Below are 16621 nucleotides of genomic sequence, written 5' to 3'. Positions count from 1 at the left end.
ATACTGTGTATGTCGTCTAATTGTCACTCATTGAAGGTAGAGCATCCGCAATTTGTAATTGTTTTCGCTATTGATTTGTTACATAGTGAATTATACCTTTGAAATATTTAGATAATGCTATTTTTGTGTGCTACATATAGCATAGTACATATATAGGGTGTTAGGGTGACCTCGTGGTAGCGTCTTTGACTATCAATCATGGGGTTGGTGGTTCAAGCCCTGCTTAATTGTTGATCTGACAAAAAGCTCCCGGCAAGCTTTCAACCCAAAATTGCTGTATATTTTGGATCTAGATCATAACTTGAAGCCCAATGTGGGCACACTAAAGATTCACCTCTGCCCTTCGCACATTGAGCAAGTAAAATGACTACCTGGCTCTGCCAGACTGGACGTGTTGCAAAATGAATCCCTTCGGGTTAATCTGACAGTTCCGGAAGAGGTCCTTGATAAGTGTTAGGACCACCCAAAATAGCTTATAAATAACTAGTGTTGGTGGTGTGTTTCTCTATTAGAACATGAGAACACTACCAAGCATAGTATCTGAGTTTTGTGAACTAATTTTCTATACCTGATAATGAAAGATTTCGTTGATTTACCATTATAAATTTGAAGACTTCAACCCCGTGAGAGAGAACGAAGTAGACTCTGATGAGAGAGCATAACTCCTTAGGAACAAAAGCTCATGGCTTAATCTTTTTCTGCTTAATTATTACGAGTAATTTTTAATCTTATTTACAAGTTTAAATGCATAAATAGCCTAAATCGAATATTTTTTTACAAACATATGTGGTGATTTGAAAGCTTAATTGAATTAGAACATCTAAAGACTTGCTCACAAGTTGCTCAGTAAATGGTAACACTAACTATAACTATATAACTATGGTATAACTGGTATACTAACTATATTTGCCAATAATTGTTTGTCCCTAAGAACAAAATTACGAACCACAGTGGTGATAGTAATTATGGCATCAACTGGCAATCTTTTTTATGCTCATTTTCATTTATGACAAAAGCACTTTCTTTATTGCTTCAGACCATACATGTATATGTTATAGATATTTGAGAAGATAGTATTGCAGACACTTGGTTTGCCAGCACAAGTATTCTAAAAATATTATTAATACACTACGGTACCATTTTATTCGATTATTTGATTGACAATAAGGGCTGGCCAGTTAAATATTAAGTGGCTACTAACAATCCAAAGACCACAAATTTACTTTCATAGTTACATGTATGAAAAAAGTTAAATTTAGCTAATTTGGTCAACAAATATAAACTTAATTTGAGTTGGACTTTTTGACATGTGCAGAAGACAGTTATTAGTTAATATTTAGCTATTTTGAAAACATTCTTAGCTTTCTATTGATGTTCAAATTGCAATCATTCATCTAATAAATATTAACACATTATGAATTAATAATAAATAACGAGCTTATTTTAAGCGGTCCAATAATTACGATTACAATTGTATTGATTTTTTAACTTTCACACATGTTAAAAATAGATTATTTATAGATCAAAATGCAATAAAAATCTTTTTGTTGCATCAAGAAGGTTAAAGGTTTCCTGACAAAATCAACTTTTACGGTTTACCCTATTCATAGTCAGAAATCTATGACATGTATTCTCTGTCTATATTTAATACTTACAACTATGAACGAGATAACACAAACCAAAACTTTTTACAATATAGTTTGCTTTATAATTTATGCTAAAACTGGTGTCAAGCTAAGAACACTGAGCTAGTTTTTAAATTACAGTAGAAAACATTTTTCGAAAAGCTCCAAACTGGATTTCACTCATTGTGTTAATTTCTGAGAGTGAGCAATTTAGTTCAACAGTAAAGTTTTCTCAATTAGTAACTGCAACTACAACAAAATATTAAACACAAATATTTTATTTTGTATAAATACTATACTATAAAAATATACATGAATTCTGCAAACAATTGCTCTTACAAGGGCTTGAACTGTTTCATCTACCGGAAAGCTTGTTGGCACAAAAAGGGCTAAAAGTACGAGTAAAGATCTTAACTGCTATCATTGGTCTATACATTTACAAAATATATTACATGTATATAAAAACATTCACTCACCTAATTGGGCATCGTTAAACAAAACTTATAAATATTATATCAACACTTAATCAATACGGGCAAAAATATTGAAATAACCAATAAACAGATTTATAAAGATAGTAGCGTGTTGGTTTAGTATGGTACTTCCAGTCAAGTTATAATATACTTTTAGTCATTTTACTACTATTTTAAAAAGAAAAACAGATCAGATAGACACATAAGCATTATAAATCTTTAAGGGAAAAGATTAAACTTCATGAAAACTTTTGAATTTCTTGAGATGGCTGTTTTAAATTTGTATCTTTGTTGCTCTCTACTTACTCTTTTGCTAGTTTAGAGCAATTTGTTTCTAGCGATATAAGGAACGACGATTCCTGCGTTGACGCTGTTGTTGCAAGTTGTTTCTCATGTTGTTTGAAAAGTTTGAGCGTTGTGTTGGTCTAGCTGACTCAGCTGATTGTAGTCGGTTATTTGGGTTGCTTGTCTCGTAACAGAGACAATGAGACTCTGGACAGTGTCTGAAACAAAAGAAGGATTTCCTTTAGTAAGTAATCCCTTATTGAGTACAAATGAGATTGAGATATGTCAGAAGTGGTTTGTTGTCAAAATATACATAAATTTCTAAATCCGTTAGAGATAATAAAACATTGAGATAACAAAATATTTTTAGCTTCTACAGTAGCCAAACTCCAATTTTTTGAAAGCAAAATTTGCAAACGCATCTGTAGCTGATTTGTTGTGGAGTGGTGTTTATATACATATAAAATAATCATTTTAAAAATGCCTAAAACATAATTAGAAGTGCTGGTAAAAATCTATTTTCATCAAACAGTAATTTTTTCGGATTTGGGTTTTCTTTTTAAAGTTCTTTGTTAACTGTAGTAATGCAAAGTGTACTGTAAGACTATCAGATTGGCAAAAATAGTAAAAAAATATTTGCATAAATATCGACAGCAAAGCTAGCTAACCCTAGCTAAACCTATTAATTTACAAGTTGTCTTACCTTTGAGAGGCAATCTCTAAGACACAGCTGTCATAGCAGAATCTAAGAGTTTCTCTTCCCTGATCACCTGTGTGGAATGGAGCTACAGCCTCGCATGTATATTGCTCCTCACTCGGCTCCTAATAACATATCACAGTTTTAAACACGCTTTCATTGAGGTCCTAGTTTAGTTACTGTTGTGCACATTATTAAAATTTTATTGCTTGAAAAGTAATTTAAAAACTACTTCGTCTTAGTTAAAACTAATAACTGATGAATATTTGAAAGATGTTATAATTGTAATAGTAGCTCCTGCGCTGCTGCTTTAACTTTTTAAACCAACCCTACAAAAATTGTCTATAGCCATATATTAAGTTATTAGTTAGTCATACAGTTTCTGGCCATAACAGAACTCTGTCAAACTCTCCGTAAGTTGGCTGACGCCTGACCACTTGAAATTTTCCTTAAATAAAGTTAATCGAAATAATACCACAACCATCTGCTTGATGGGTTCTATTTAGCTATACTATAAAATACACTCTATATTACAAAATTTTTTTAAAGTATTTTCACTCAGAATTGAGTTTTTAACTTTTGTCAACACCTGCGTATTAACAATCGTATTTCTTGTAAACATGACATTTGCAAAAAGTGAGCAGACATGGAATAATAGAAGCAAGTTAAAAAGGCAAAAGTATGTAAAAGGTCTATAAGGGTTTCTTCTGACAGCATTTTTAAAGCAATTATCTGAATGAGAGAGAGAAATACAGAGCATAGGAGAGAAAAAAGAGAGAGAAAGTGAGAGAGAAAAGGAAAATAGAGAGAAATAGAGAGGAAAAAAAATGAGGTAAAGGAAGAGAGGAAGAGAAAGAGGAAGAATAGAGAGCGAGATAGAGAGAGATAGAGAGAGAGAGATAAAGAGAGAGATAGAGAGAGATAGAGAGAGAGAGATAGAGAGAGAGAGATAGAGAGAGAGAGATAAAGAGAGAGATAGAGAGAGATAGAGAGAGATAGAGAGAGAGAGATAAAGAGAGAGAGATAGAGAGAGAAAGGAGAGAGAGAGAGAGCAAGAGAGAGATAGAGAGAGAAAGGAGAGAGAGAGAGCAAGAGAGAGATAGAGAGAGAGAGAGAGAGAGCAAGAGAGAGAGATAGAGAGAGAAAGGAGAGAGAGAGGGAGATAGAGAAAGGAGAGAGAGAGGGAGAGAGAGAGGAGAGAAAGGAGAGATAGAGAGAGAGAGAGAGAGAGAGAGAGAGAGAGAGAGAGAGAGAGAGAGAGAGAGAGAGAGAAAGGAGAGATAGAGAGAGAGAGAAAAAAAGAGACAAAGAGAGATTAATTTAAAACTGGTTTCTATCCCTATCACCACCAAAGGCCATTTCTGTGAATTAAACCCAAACCTGATGTTTCAAATTTTTGTCGTCTCGACTAGGATGCCATTAATGCTTAAATTCTAAAACATGAATAACTTAGCTTGAGGCTCACTCACCTGATTCCCACCACCTCCTACATATGGTGTGTTCTGATCATTTGCGAGTGAGCCTTCTTCTCCGCTTTCAGCGTGAATAATTCCTTGTACGGACACACCTGTTTGTAGTTGTCGTCGATTCTCAGCATCTGATTGTTGAACATCAGTTCTATAGCATCTGCAGTGGGTCTGAGGGCAGTACCTATCAACCACCAAGTAGTTTTACGTTTAATAATTACTGCTGACTCACCTTACTAAACATGCTTTATCTATATTAATTTTAAAAATCACAGAACTATGGAACAAAAAAGATGGCAAATTAAAGTAATTTTAATGTTTAAGTAAAATGATAAATTTTATACTTGTTTTAAAAAACAAAAGTGTTGTCTAAAAGTTGCGGCATTTTTAGACAGCATTTGCAATTGATCTTTGGAGTTGTTCTGTCGCTAAGAAGGATAACTCGAAAGCAAAAAAGTTGCTGAAAACTTTTTGCCCATAAACTGTACACTAAATTTCCCAAACACGAATTCCTTAAAAAATTAAAAAAGCTATAACTACATCTACTAGCTAGTATTTGCACAAGTAACTGTGAGCAAACAACAAACATTTTTTCAAAAGTTGTCTTTAGTCAAGCAGTTCAGTTTTGATGTTTTTAATAACAAAACATATTTACATGATGGTTATATAACAACAATTATTATTGAACAAGTTGTGAATGCAAACTTGACAACTAGTTTTAATGTATTTTACTAAAGAGTTAAAGGCTATTTATTTAGACTAATGTTTAGTTTAATTACACACGGTTTTGTTACATGAGTTTGAATACAACGATAAGAAAATCTAACAATACATTTTTAGTTAACAAAGATGTATTTAAAATGCACTAGGTGTAGTCAGTACTGCCTTGATGTATTAGAAGTGTATGACAAGAATAAAGAAGAAAATTTATTGTTGAATTTAAGATTAAATTTGTGGCTCAGGTTTAAAAATTCCTTTTGCTTGATTAGTGTAAAGGTGGGGCCACACGTATCGTGTAATTTCAACTAATCTGGGAAATTCCATTCGTACGAAATTTCTGACCTGCCACACGGAGTTTCCCCACCACGGATTCGTACAAAACTAATTTTCAACTAGCCAATCAGAACGCGGTGATAAATTGAAGCCGATTCCGTTTCAATCATTTGCTCCTGCTATCGACCTTCAACATTCGACTAACCTTTTCAACCGACCAATCAAACAACGATTCGTAGGAATTTCTGACGTTTCGTTCCATTCAGGATTTGTTCATCGTGCGCAACCAAGAATGGACGAATTCGTCCAAATGTCCATTCGTCCGAATCGTTTCGTCCAAGTTTTGCCGAATTCGTGAGAATTTTGTCTCGTGTGGCTCTACCTTTAGTCTCAAGTATCCTCTCTGCTAAGTAACTACTAGAATGGCACGAAATAGTTAAACAAATAACTAGTTATATAAAAGCTGTTCTAACCACTTTTTTGTTTAAAATCCAGTTACTGTACTAGAAAGATCTGTGAAGTTATATTAACCTGTCATTGGGTTGAGGTCGAATACACATATCCAAACACCATTCATGGAGTTCTCTTCTCTTTTTTTCAGCTCCGGTTTCTTGCTGTATTCGAAACACGACTTCACAGTCCCACTCTCCTTGCAGTGCTGGCTGTAATTTTAAAATAATACGATAAGAAAAGTAATGCTGACAAATTTTGTATTTTTTCAAGGTTACATTAGCATGTTTAATTTAGTATTTTCTAAAGATTATGGTTTTAAACATTCATGATTAAATATACATCACTCACAAATTAATAACAATTAGAAAATATTACTCTTACATTTGAAATTAAAAAAAAATATTTTCAAGTTTCAAGTATTTGACAAACTTACAAGTTGCCCGTCATCAGAGGCGATATCATTATTATAGGCAATGATGCTCTCCAAAGCAGGCGGAATGCCACGACTCTCGCTATCAGCTGTCCGTGGAGGTTGCACAACTCCTCCTTCTAGCTGAGCTCTTATCTCTTCTTTACTTTGCCTTACATCAGTTCTATAGCAGTCACACATGTCCTCTGGACAAAACCTGAAATAATATTAGACAAATGACAAGCTTTGCAGGTGCTTTTTGAAATGTCATTTTTCATGACGAACAAGATTACTTCTGCTTAGCTAAAACGTTGAAAAACTTTATAAGCAATATAATACTTGTTCATTAACAAATAGTTTAGGCTAAATACAGTTTGCAAGCAAGCTAGCTTTGTTGTGACAAAAATTAATTTTATTTAATAACTTTGGTAAATTTTGCAACTTTTCTAATCAGCACATACAAACTTAATCTTTAAACCTTTTTATAGAAAAGGTTTAAAAAGATAAACTAATAAAAACCAGTTATAATTTTACGTGTAAGCAGATTGTCTGACACAAAATCAAAAGCTGCAACGAATTTTGGAGTTGTTCCTACCTGTCACTTGGAGCTGCGTTGATGCAGTTTTGTATGCACCATTGATAGTAATGAAGTCTTTTTGCAATGGTGTTGTAGGGAGACACCACATCACACTCCCACCTTCCTTCTAGTCCATTCTATGTAAAAAATAAAAAGATTTGCTCACATCGGGTTCTAGTGACATAAAATTATGAAAATCTTGCTGAACTGGTAAACATAAGATATTTAAAGATAAACACTGTTATTACATAACCAAATGTAGTAAAATTGTCTCTCTACAAAAATTACATAAAATTTGTAATCAAAATCAAAGCAAACGATCATTTTAACTGCTATGCATTTGATGTAGTCAAATTTTGAGTCTGAAAACATTATTTTGTAGAATCAGCAGATAACCTGCAAAGTTTAGATAAAATATTTTATAGAGTAGATACTTCTAAAAATTAATATTTTTGACCAAACATGTCTTAAAGCTTACACGTAAGTAAACAAACTTCATCAAATAGCAATGGCTAACATAGACCACTGACAGAGTTAAGTTAGTTTGAATAGTAATTTAACATATTGAATTTTATGATAATAGCAAGTTACATACCAATGAAGTTATAAAATTATTAAAACAAAATCATTGAAAATAAAAATTGCACATGCATGTGATATTCAAACTGACTACAGCTAGAATAAATATAATCGCTGAATCTACCAAATTAGCTAAAAAAGAAATCATTACTCACAGGCTGATATCTAATTTGAGATTCTCTCTTCCAGTCTATGTCGTTACTGTTTGCTGAGTTAGAAGGGGCAGTATTGGATCCAGTGTTTTGACGAGCCTGAGGAATAGGCTGCAGCTGTCGAGACTCTTCTTCTTTGCCTAAGTTTCTATCCGTCCGCCAGCATTCACAGTGTGAGTTCGGGCAATCTCTAGAATGAAATCAGTGCATACATGATAGTGGAGTTATTATGTATGTACATTTGCGAATATCATGATATTTGACTGCCTATTTTTCCTATACTGCTAGAAACATGTGAAATGTTAAAAATTGCTTGTACTAGAACAAGTAATATTCACCATTTTTTAGCTCGACTCATGAAGAACAAGCTATTTTACTTATGCTTAGAAATTCATTAACTTTTAAATATTTATTTTGAGAGGAATTTCATTTGCTAAAAACATCCGCACTACAAATGATCAAGAAAAAATGACAAAAACTTAAGACATCTTTTGTATCTGATAGAAGTTTGACAATTGTTCAAAAGTGAGTTTGCTTGGTATAGATAAATTAATGATATAGGATGAAGTTGCCTTGTAAAACAGGCTAAAATTTAAAGTAGGTTGTTCATGACTGCCTGCCAAAAAGTGTAATAGATAATGAAGTGACTGTAAAACACAGTCTGCAATAAAGCCTGTGTCAATGACAAGTAAAATGATTTGTTAAAACAGAGAGAGTTTGCAAAACTCAAAAAGGAAAATTTATATGGAAAAATTAGATAATATATTTTAGTTTACATGCAAGTAGCACCTGGTCTAAGTTTAACTAATCAAGGTTAAATTTTTGCAAATCATTTATTTTTTAGTTTAACCATACAAGAAGAATAACAATAGCGCTCGTGATTTGATACACCCAATAATATTTTTACTTATAGACTGTAAAATTTAATTAAACCTTTTTTTTGAACAGAAACTGCAATAAATTGAGCTATCCTAAGTCTACTAAATTTAAATTAATTGGTCTAGTAATAAAATCTGCCATGAAATGTTAGTTAACAAAAATAATCCTTTTGATTTTGATTCTGCACAAGTAGCACAACTATGTTTGAACTAAAGTCCTTACCAGTTAGGTTAGTTTAAACCATAAATTATTACATAGAATATTTTGTAATTACAGCCAGTTACACGCTGATAACACTCTGAAGCAATTGAAGTAGAAACATTGAAAATAACTTTTTCACATGAGTATAATATTCAAGCAGACCACACAGCTAAAGTATGTATGGCTACTAAACCTAAATGCAATGACTAGAGAAAGATTATGTGGCACTGGTGTACATCACTGTGTTAAATTGTTCCCACCTCTTTTACACAATACAATATGGTATGGAAAAAACTCGATGAAACTTTTTTCCCAGATGCTAGTTGACTCATATGAGTATATAACCCTCCGATAGCAAGTATAAAAGCTGGTGTGACGCGATGCCTATGTTAGATGACAGCTAGTTTTTTATTATTTATAAATCTAGAGCATGACAGCATTGCAATATTGATTAACAATATAACACTAGAATTAATTTGCTATGTCAGCGCTGGCCTCTGTCACCTAAACACCAAATCTAACCTAAATCTGAATGTGTGACATCATGAAGAGCATTGTTAGCCAACCAGGCCCTATGACAACATGCTAAGTACCTTTGCAAAACCTGCTCAAATGCAGTGTGGTAAGCATTGTTACTACCAAAGCGCATGACAGCATGCCAAGCATTGTTACATTACTCAATCAAAGGTAGGCTGAGCTTTGATATTCAACTCTAGTATGCGGTGTCTATGTGGGTGAAGTGTGTCTTTACCTTTCATGGGGAAGAGCTTCAATGCAGTGAACGATGCACCATTCATAGAAGTCATCGTGGTTGAATGGGTGGACAACTCTACACTCCCAAGTACCTTCTAGGTTCCCTCTGTCTCTCTACAACATAAATAGACAGAATTATCTCTAACTAAAGCCTAGACATGAAAAAGAAAGAAAATGAATAACGAAATATACAAATAATGTATAGCAAAAGATTTATGTCTTGGATTGTTTGTAAATATTCAAATTTTTGATAAGCAGCAAAATACCACGCAGAAATTGTAAATGTGAAAGTAGTACCAATATTGGTGCAGTTTTTTCTCATATATAAACAAATTTTTAATTTTCAATAGTCCAATGAAAAAAATTGCAACGTTTATAGTTTTTTATTAGTGTTATCATATAGGGGCAAACTAACCCATTACAGTAAATGTTTTTAGCTCTCTATGCACATTGTCAGATATTTTATACAAAAAGGAATTAGAATTATGACAAACTGAAAAAGGGAAAATTACTAGTTCATACAAATATTCTTTGTTATAAATTTTAAAATGTTTTAGACTTACAGTGCTATCTGTAGGTGACTGACTACCCTGCCTGTTATTTCCTATTTCTGGATACTCGTCTGTGATACCGAGTAGTTGTCTTTCTTCATCTGGATTTAGCCTCCTGTCTGTTCTGTGGCATCTGCAAGTTTCCACTGGGCAACTCCTACGTAGAACAAGCCAAATGTTAAAGTTATGCTATTTTATTCTAAATGTTAATCATAATTGGTAGAAAAGCTAATACTAGCTTCGCCGTGAGTAGTAAAACAAAGATCTGCGGCAAAATATGTACTATATAAGGAGTTGTGTCCATTCCACTGTTAGTCTGAATCCATGGTCAGAGGTTGGAAAACATTGAATCTTAGTGCATTTAAACGCATAACATTGCAGTTACTAGCTTTACTTTCTAACACCTGCATAAAACGACCATCTTTCAACATTTTTGAGCAACTGCGCATATATTTATAGTTTGGTCTTTATTGGTACACCTGACAATCTCTCATGAGGCAAAACATTTCCAGGGTACTGATTGTCCTATAATTTGAAGGGAGGTAACTAAGAGCTCCGACTGTATCATGGTAGTAGACAAAGCTAGAAAGTTAGCTGAATAAGAAGTAGCTGGATTGGTTTTGCTTTTCACTGTTGTGTAAGGTTTTCTATACCAGGTTATAAACAGGAACGTAAACTACTACTTTAACTAGTCGCGATACATACACCTGTCTGCCTGACTTTTCGAATTAAAAATAATAGCTGCAAAATTGCTGACTAAGAAACAATTTTCTGTTGTTAAAAATATGGTTTGCAAACTTTCAACGAATTTTTGGGTTACTTTAAAGAGTTGTCATTAAATTTAATTTTGTCAAGTCGCATATTAAACAAAAAAGCTATCAGTTTTTTAGCCGCTGAAAAAAATATCGAAGGTAAACTGTGTCAAGTCTCAACAGTTAGAACTGGTGTCTCTGAGTTTAATGACAACAAAGTCTTCTCAACAAGAATGACACTCAGCTAGAACTAATAGTTTAACAAAGTATCTTCAATCAATAGAGTTTGAACCACTGGTCTTTGTAGAAACATGTCTGCAGCCACCGGGGTTTAAACTACAAGTCTTCGTAACAAAAGTAAAAGTATGCTTTTTAGAGAATAGAAAGTAATTTTTTAGGTTAATGTTTAGAGGTCATTTAAAGGTTAATGTTGCAAGAGGAAAAGTTTCAAAAGTTACCTTTGATCAGGAAGAGCATAGAGACAGTTCTCAAGGCACCATTCTTTGTAGACTCTTTCTTTAGGACCATTGTATGGTGGAGGTACTGAACAGTCCCACTCTCCTTCCAGTCCAATCTGAGATATTCAGTAGTAAACACAATGTATGCATATGAATTCATGCAGACGTAGAGTAGGATGTCAATTTAATGTCTTCCTTTGTTTGAGCAATTGAGTATATTTGTACAGCTACCAATAAATGGTCGCCTGAGATTTGTGGACAAAAAATATCTGTACAAAAGTTTGTTTCAATTGCATCAGTCTTTCAGCAAAGGTCTTTAGGCTTGAAATGAAAAGTACCGTTATGTGCAAAATTATGAGACAACTTACAATAAACTAGTTTTTCTGAAACATATAAAACTAGCAATAATTTTTTTTAAAAAGGAACAAGAACACAAACACTCGGCAATATTTTAACGCTCAGAATCTTTTCTATCTTTTAATCTTATCTAGCAGTTTTTAGCAGTTATCTAGTTATCTAGCAGTTAGAAAAAATAATCTGAATTTTGCATTACTGAGCAGTGTTAGGCATAAATATTTTTACTAAAAGCTTTTTAAAGAAGCTACATATAGATTATTCTCGGTGGCTCCATACTCTTGCGCATGACTGTACACATGCAATACTTAACTTTAATTTCTAAGCATTTCAACTTTCAAGTATCATAAAAAATAAAATTAGCATGTTCTTACCACTTGACCTTGACCCAAAGTGTGGTTGGCTTCAGGTATTGGTTGATATGCTTGTGGTAAAATTTCCGGCATAACCAGACCCTGACCCAAAGTTCCATCTCTCCTTGTGATAACTACGTCAGCGCAGTTCACAAACGTCTCTTGTGGAATTCTGTCTCTGCTGTTTCCTGTGTGTAAATAGCCACCAAATGAATTAATATTAATTTAGGGCTAACTCTGCAAAGATCCATTTCCTACAGAAGTTATAGACTGATTTTATGTTTAAAATTTAAAGGAAAACTTTATCATAAATCAATTAAAATGCATGGTAGCTGTGACTGGTGTCAGCATCAACTTAAAAACATACATAAAGTAAATATAGCTTTAAAAACAATAATTTATAAAAAAAAAACCATTAGCGCTAAAATACACTCTAATAACAGTAAACTAGAAACGTGAGTCAAAATAGTAACGGTAATATTTCATATGCAGAAAATTGTGCTCAAGTATTTCACATGATAAATACTCATAAGATGCCAAATTTCATAGAAATGCAATTACTACTGTTATAAAATAAGCTGACAACGCTCATATATTTGGATAATGGTTTTGCATAATCATAAAGCTACCTCTGGTAAGGTCAATAACTCTGTTGCAACACTAATCTTATAATAAAACCAAGCAAGCTTTCTCTAATTTAGGCTGTGACTATCACTAGCAGGTACTATGTGTGTTGACAGAACAATTAAAAATTACCTGCAAACCAGAACCATTGAATGACGCACTGAGAACAGACTAAGTTGGCTGGAAGCCTTAGCTGAAAATGAACTGTGCCTTTGTAGCCAGTAAGCCTCAACCGGTGTCTTGTATTTCCACTGGCGTCAGCTAGTTTGTATCTAAAACAATCACATTTTAAACTGCTTTATAGAAAATATGATAGAACTTTTATTAGCAGTATAATAAAAAGTTTTTGCATGTGTTGTGTTGAATGAGTAGGGAGCAAAAACTTTAAACTTCTATAGAATTTGGATTAGTCTAAAGGTTACATCCTACACTTATTGAATTTTACTTAATTTGTTATTAATTGCGTTATTAGCTGAATAAACCTCATAATAAGCTTTATGGTACATATGATTGCTTTTATAAAATATTTTTAAAACTATCAGTTTTGTAAATTTTTAAACAGTTCTATTACAAGGTTAAAAATTCTATAAATTGCTTGTTAATAGTTTATTCAACGTGTATTACTACCACTTTGGCTGCTTTTTAGAAAAATGCGTAACTTAACTAGTTTAAAAAAGTTTATTAAATTTTTGAAAAAGGATCTGTACAATCTCTACTATAAAAACAGTTGTGTCTGCTCGTCTGTCAAAATATGACACACTAACATCATAAAGCTCGTACTAATGAACTGTACTGCTGCAATTTGTAATAATTGGGCAGATAGTTATTATTCCACCTGAAGATGTTTTGCAATGCAATGGACAGCCAGAGTCGGAGCTTGCAATATTTTTAAATGGAAAGCATATACAGCTAGATTTGAAATATTCCTTTCTAAATGCAGTCCAAGAATAGATGTAACAGAGGGGGGGCTGTAGTTATTTCTGAGATGACTGAATTTGATCTCTGATTAGATTACTGCAAGCAGAGGGTGTGTGTTTTGAGAATGTTGTTACACAAATGTTGTTGCTTTGATCTTGGCTAGACATGTCTGAGTGCAGTGGCAAAAGAAACCTCAACAATTGGAGACATGCCCAGTTGAAAAGAGCAATTTGAGATTGGATGACATTCCAGTCACCACCAGTGGCTTATTTTAGGAATAGAATCTCACCCTGTTTTCTGCGAGTCAGTTGTTTTAGACTAATAGCCTACATATGCTCTTTGTTGAGGTTATGCATAATAAAATATACACTAACGAACATAGAAGTGGGTGTTTCAACCAAGCTAATTGCAGTCTAAAATTGGATTCTGCACAAATTTAATAAAGCACGTGTCATGTAGATTTCATCATTGTTTTTGAAGCTACATGTGAATGACACAATTTAAAAACATCAGCTTCTTGGTTATGGTTTCAATTTATAACTACAATATGTGACATCTTTTTTAATGACGTTGCAGCACATCTGTTTGGCTTTACTTAAGTTTCACAGAGTTTAACCAAATGGCAATCTATCAGGACTTGTGTCACTAGTTTTTACAGAAGCTTTTAAATAGTAATTACTATTAAGACTTGGACTGAAAATTAATAAACCTTCGCGCCTCAAAAATTGCATGAAAAAAATTCAATGCAAAAACCATAATCTTATTACTGGAGTTAAATGTGTAAGTCGCATATGATTATGAGCTTGGCTTCATAAGAAGCTAAAATGTGAGTCATCACCACTAATGAAAGGCTTTAGTTCCATTCGGTAACAAGACATACTTCAGAGCTCGTAATGAAGTGATAAAATCTCTTGATTAACTGTTACTTCTAAATTGTCTCTAGTGGATTAGCTTTTCTAAAACTTTACATAAGAACTATGTGTACTTGTTATAATATCATTTAAGACCCTCTATGCACAAGCAAGCAAAAAATAGTATTTTTTTACTATACTATATGTTCTAGATTTACGTAGAACAATGGTAAGAATCACTACTTAGCCATGTTATTTTAGTTTTACTCACTGATTGAAACACTGTTGAGTGACTGGAGCACCATTACTAGGACAAAGGCTGAACTCAAACCAACCAAAGTGGTTTGCTGTGATGTCAACTCTCACATCAATGAATTGTCCTTCTTTGTACACTCGACCAATGATACCTATAAAACAGAAAAAGAGTTTGACATGCTTTCAATCAGAAGATCCATGTTACTTTTTGATCTTATAACAAAGTAAACTTTTTGCTGAACGAATTAGAGAAAGAACTGAAAAAACCAGAGAAGGTGAGTGATACGAATTTTTTATTGATGACCTAAGCTATAATTTCTTTCCAAAATTACCATTGGCATAGCCTCCGATATAGCCAGCTTCATGTTTTCTAGGTCCTTGGTAGGGATCTCCACAGAGTCCACATTTACCTCCTTGCACTTCCCAATGATTCTAAAAAGTGATGCATTGAGAATAATAGATCTATGAAGCTGTGATGAAGAGTTACTACTTCTAACCTGAAGTACAGTACTTTGCTTTTTGGTACTTTTAACAAATAATAGAAATATAAAAACACTGAACAGGTAAAATATTGTTTAAAAAGCCATTATTAATACTGACTACAGCAGCTACTTAAACCTTATAATCCCTGATGTATATATTACTTATAAAGTAGACAAATTTCACTAAATAATTTAAAAAGTAGGTCAGGTGGGAGAACAAAACAACTTTGAAAAAACACTTACATACAAAAGTCATCATAATCAAAGAAAGTTCATTTTCCACATGCATCTCCTGGGAGCACTTTTGTAAACTAAAAATCAGTGGTAAACATACTGACCTTTGATCCTCCGCAGTTAAGCTCATTGAGGTTGAAGTTAGGTTTGTTGGGAAATCCATATTTCCACATGGCATTTCTTGAGGGTGGGTCTACTAACCTTCCATGCCCCTATAAAACACATAAGGATAATCATACTAAACAAATGAACTGTTAAAAAAACGCTATTATTTGCTCCACTTACCTACAACTAAGTAAAATGGTAGAAGGTACTACATGAATTTATGTATTCACATGACCTGAAGTTACATGTCTATGGTAACTTTAAATTTGGTTTGATAATAGCTCAGAGTTTTGCTGGGCTTTAAAGAATTTTTAGTAAAAAAATATTATAGTAGTATTTTTGAGTTAACGATTGTTAAATTAAGTTAATGCGTTTAATGAAGTTTGTTAAAAGTTTTGCCGCACTTTGGATGTTGATTTTTTATTGTATCAGAACACTCATGCGGTAACCAAGTAATAGAAAACAGCGATACCGCAACTTAAATTAAAATAGCAGTTGTGGATTATAAGAATATTTCTCTAAAATTCAATCATCAAAAAATTTATATTGATTATTTGCTGCCCTGATTGTAGCCTAAAAAAAAGTTTGAGATAATTTATTAACATACCTGAACATCACTGAGCAGAAATCCACTCACTAAAATTAGTACAGCAAACTGAGAATGTGCCATTTTGCAGTCAGTTTAAGCAAAGGTAGACTACCAGACGTGCAAGGAAGTCGAAACGTAAGACCGCGATTCGAACTCGTCGCTCGTCGATCTTCGATTGAAGAATATTCAATCAGCTCACTCCTTAAATACCTTTACAACGCTTTAGGAGTGGATAAACGTGCACTACAACAATCCAATGATAATGAACACTTTACAAATTAGGAAGCAAGGAGTGGATCAACCAATATACATCAAAGTACCATTTTCTGTGTAAAAATGATAGTATGGTATTAACTTTGATATATTGCAGCTAGTATTAAAACTTCTGCCGTGCTGGTTTAGTTTTGTGTCAAAACTTGTTTTAAAACCAGTTTTTTATCTTTGAGAGAAAATATATATGTATAGTTTTATAAGTCAGTCCATAATGATTTTGATAGAACAAATATTTTACAAATAGTACCACCAAAAAATAAACCAATAAATAAAAAGCTAT

General features: G+C 33.1%; 1 protein-coding gene across 1 annotated transcript; it reads right to left on the bottom strand.

Annotated features, from left to right (window-relative positions):
- Positions 1-1885: 1885 nt before the first annotated feature.
- LOC137402185 (uncharacterized) lies at positions 1886-16226 on the bottom strand. The gene is made up of 16 exons (XM_068088667.1): positions 16087-16226; positions 15479-15586; positions 14991-15090; positions 14675-14810; positions 12767-12906; positions 12032-12198; positions 11304-11419; positions 10106-10250; positions 9541-9656; positions 7713-7899; positions 6997-7115; positions 6426-6618; positions 6071-6201; positions 4550-4730; positions 3087-3205; positions 1886-2601 (listed from the first exon to the last, which is right to left on the bottom strand). The coding sequence occupies exons 1-16, from the start codon at positions 16147-16149 to the stop codon at positions 2433-2435; spliced, it is 2190 nt and encodes a 729-aa protein (XP_067944768.1). The 5' UTR covers positions 16150-16226; the 3' UTR covers positions 1886-2432.
- Between the last annotated feature and the right edge of the window lie 395 nt (positions 16227-16621).

Source organism: Watersipora subatra, chromosome 8, assembly GCF_963576615.1.
Source record: "Watersipora subatra chromosome 8, tzWatSuba1.1, whole genome shotgun sequence".
In the NCBI taxonomy this organism is placed as follows: Eukaryota; Metazoa; Bryozoa; class Gymnolaemata; order Cheilostomatida; family Watersiporidae; genus Watersipora; species Watersipora subatra.
This window is presented reverse-complemented; position numbering and strand designations above follow the sequence as displayed.

Coding starts and splice junctions, on each gene's coding strand:
- LOC137402185 (XM_068088667.1), bottom strand. CDS start 16,149: ATGGCACATTCTCAGTTTGCTGTACTAATTTTAGTGAGTGGATTTCTG. Junction 15,587..16,086: donor TTCTGCTCAGTGATGTTCAG/GTATGTTAATAA, acceptor TGTGTTTTATAG/GGGCATGGAAGGTTAGTAGA. Junction 14,811..14,990: donor TATCGGAGGCTATGCCAATG/GTAATTTTGGAA, acceptor TCTGTTTTATAG/GTATCATTGGTCGAGTGTAC.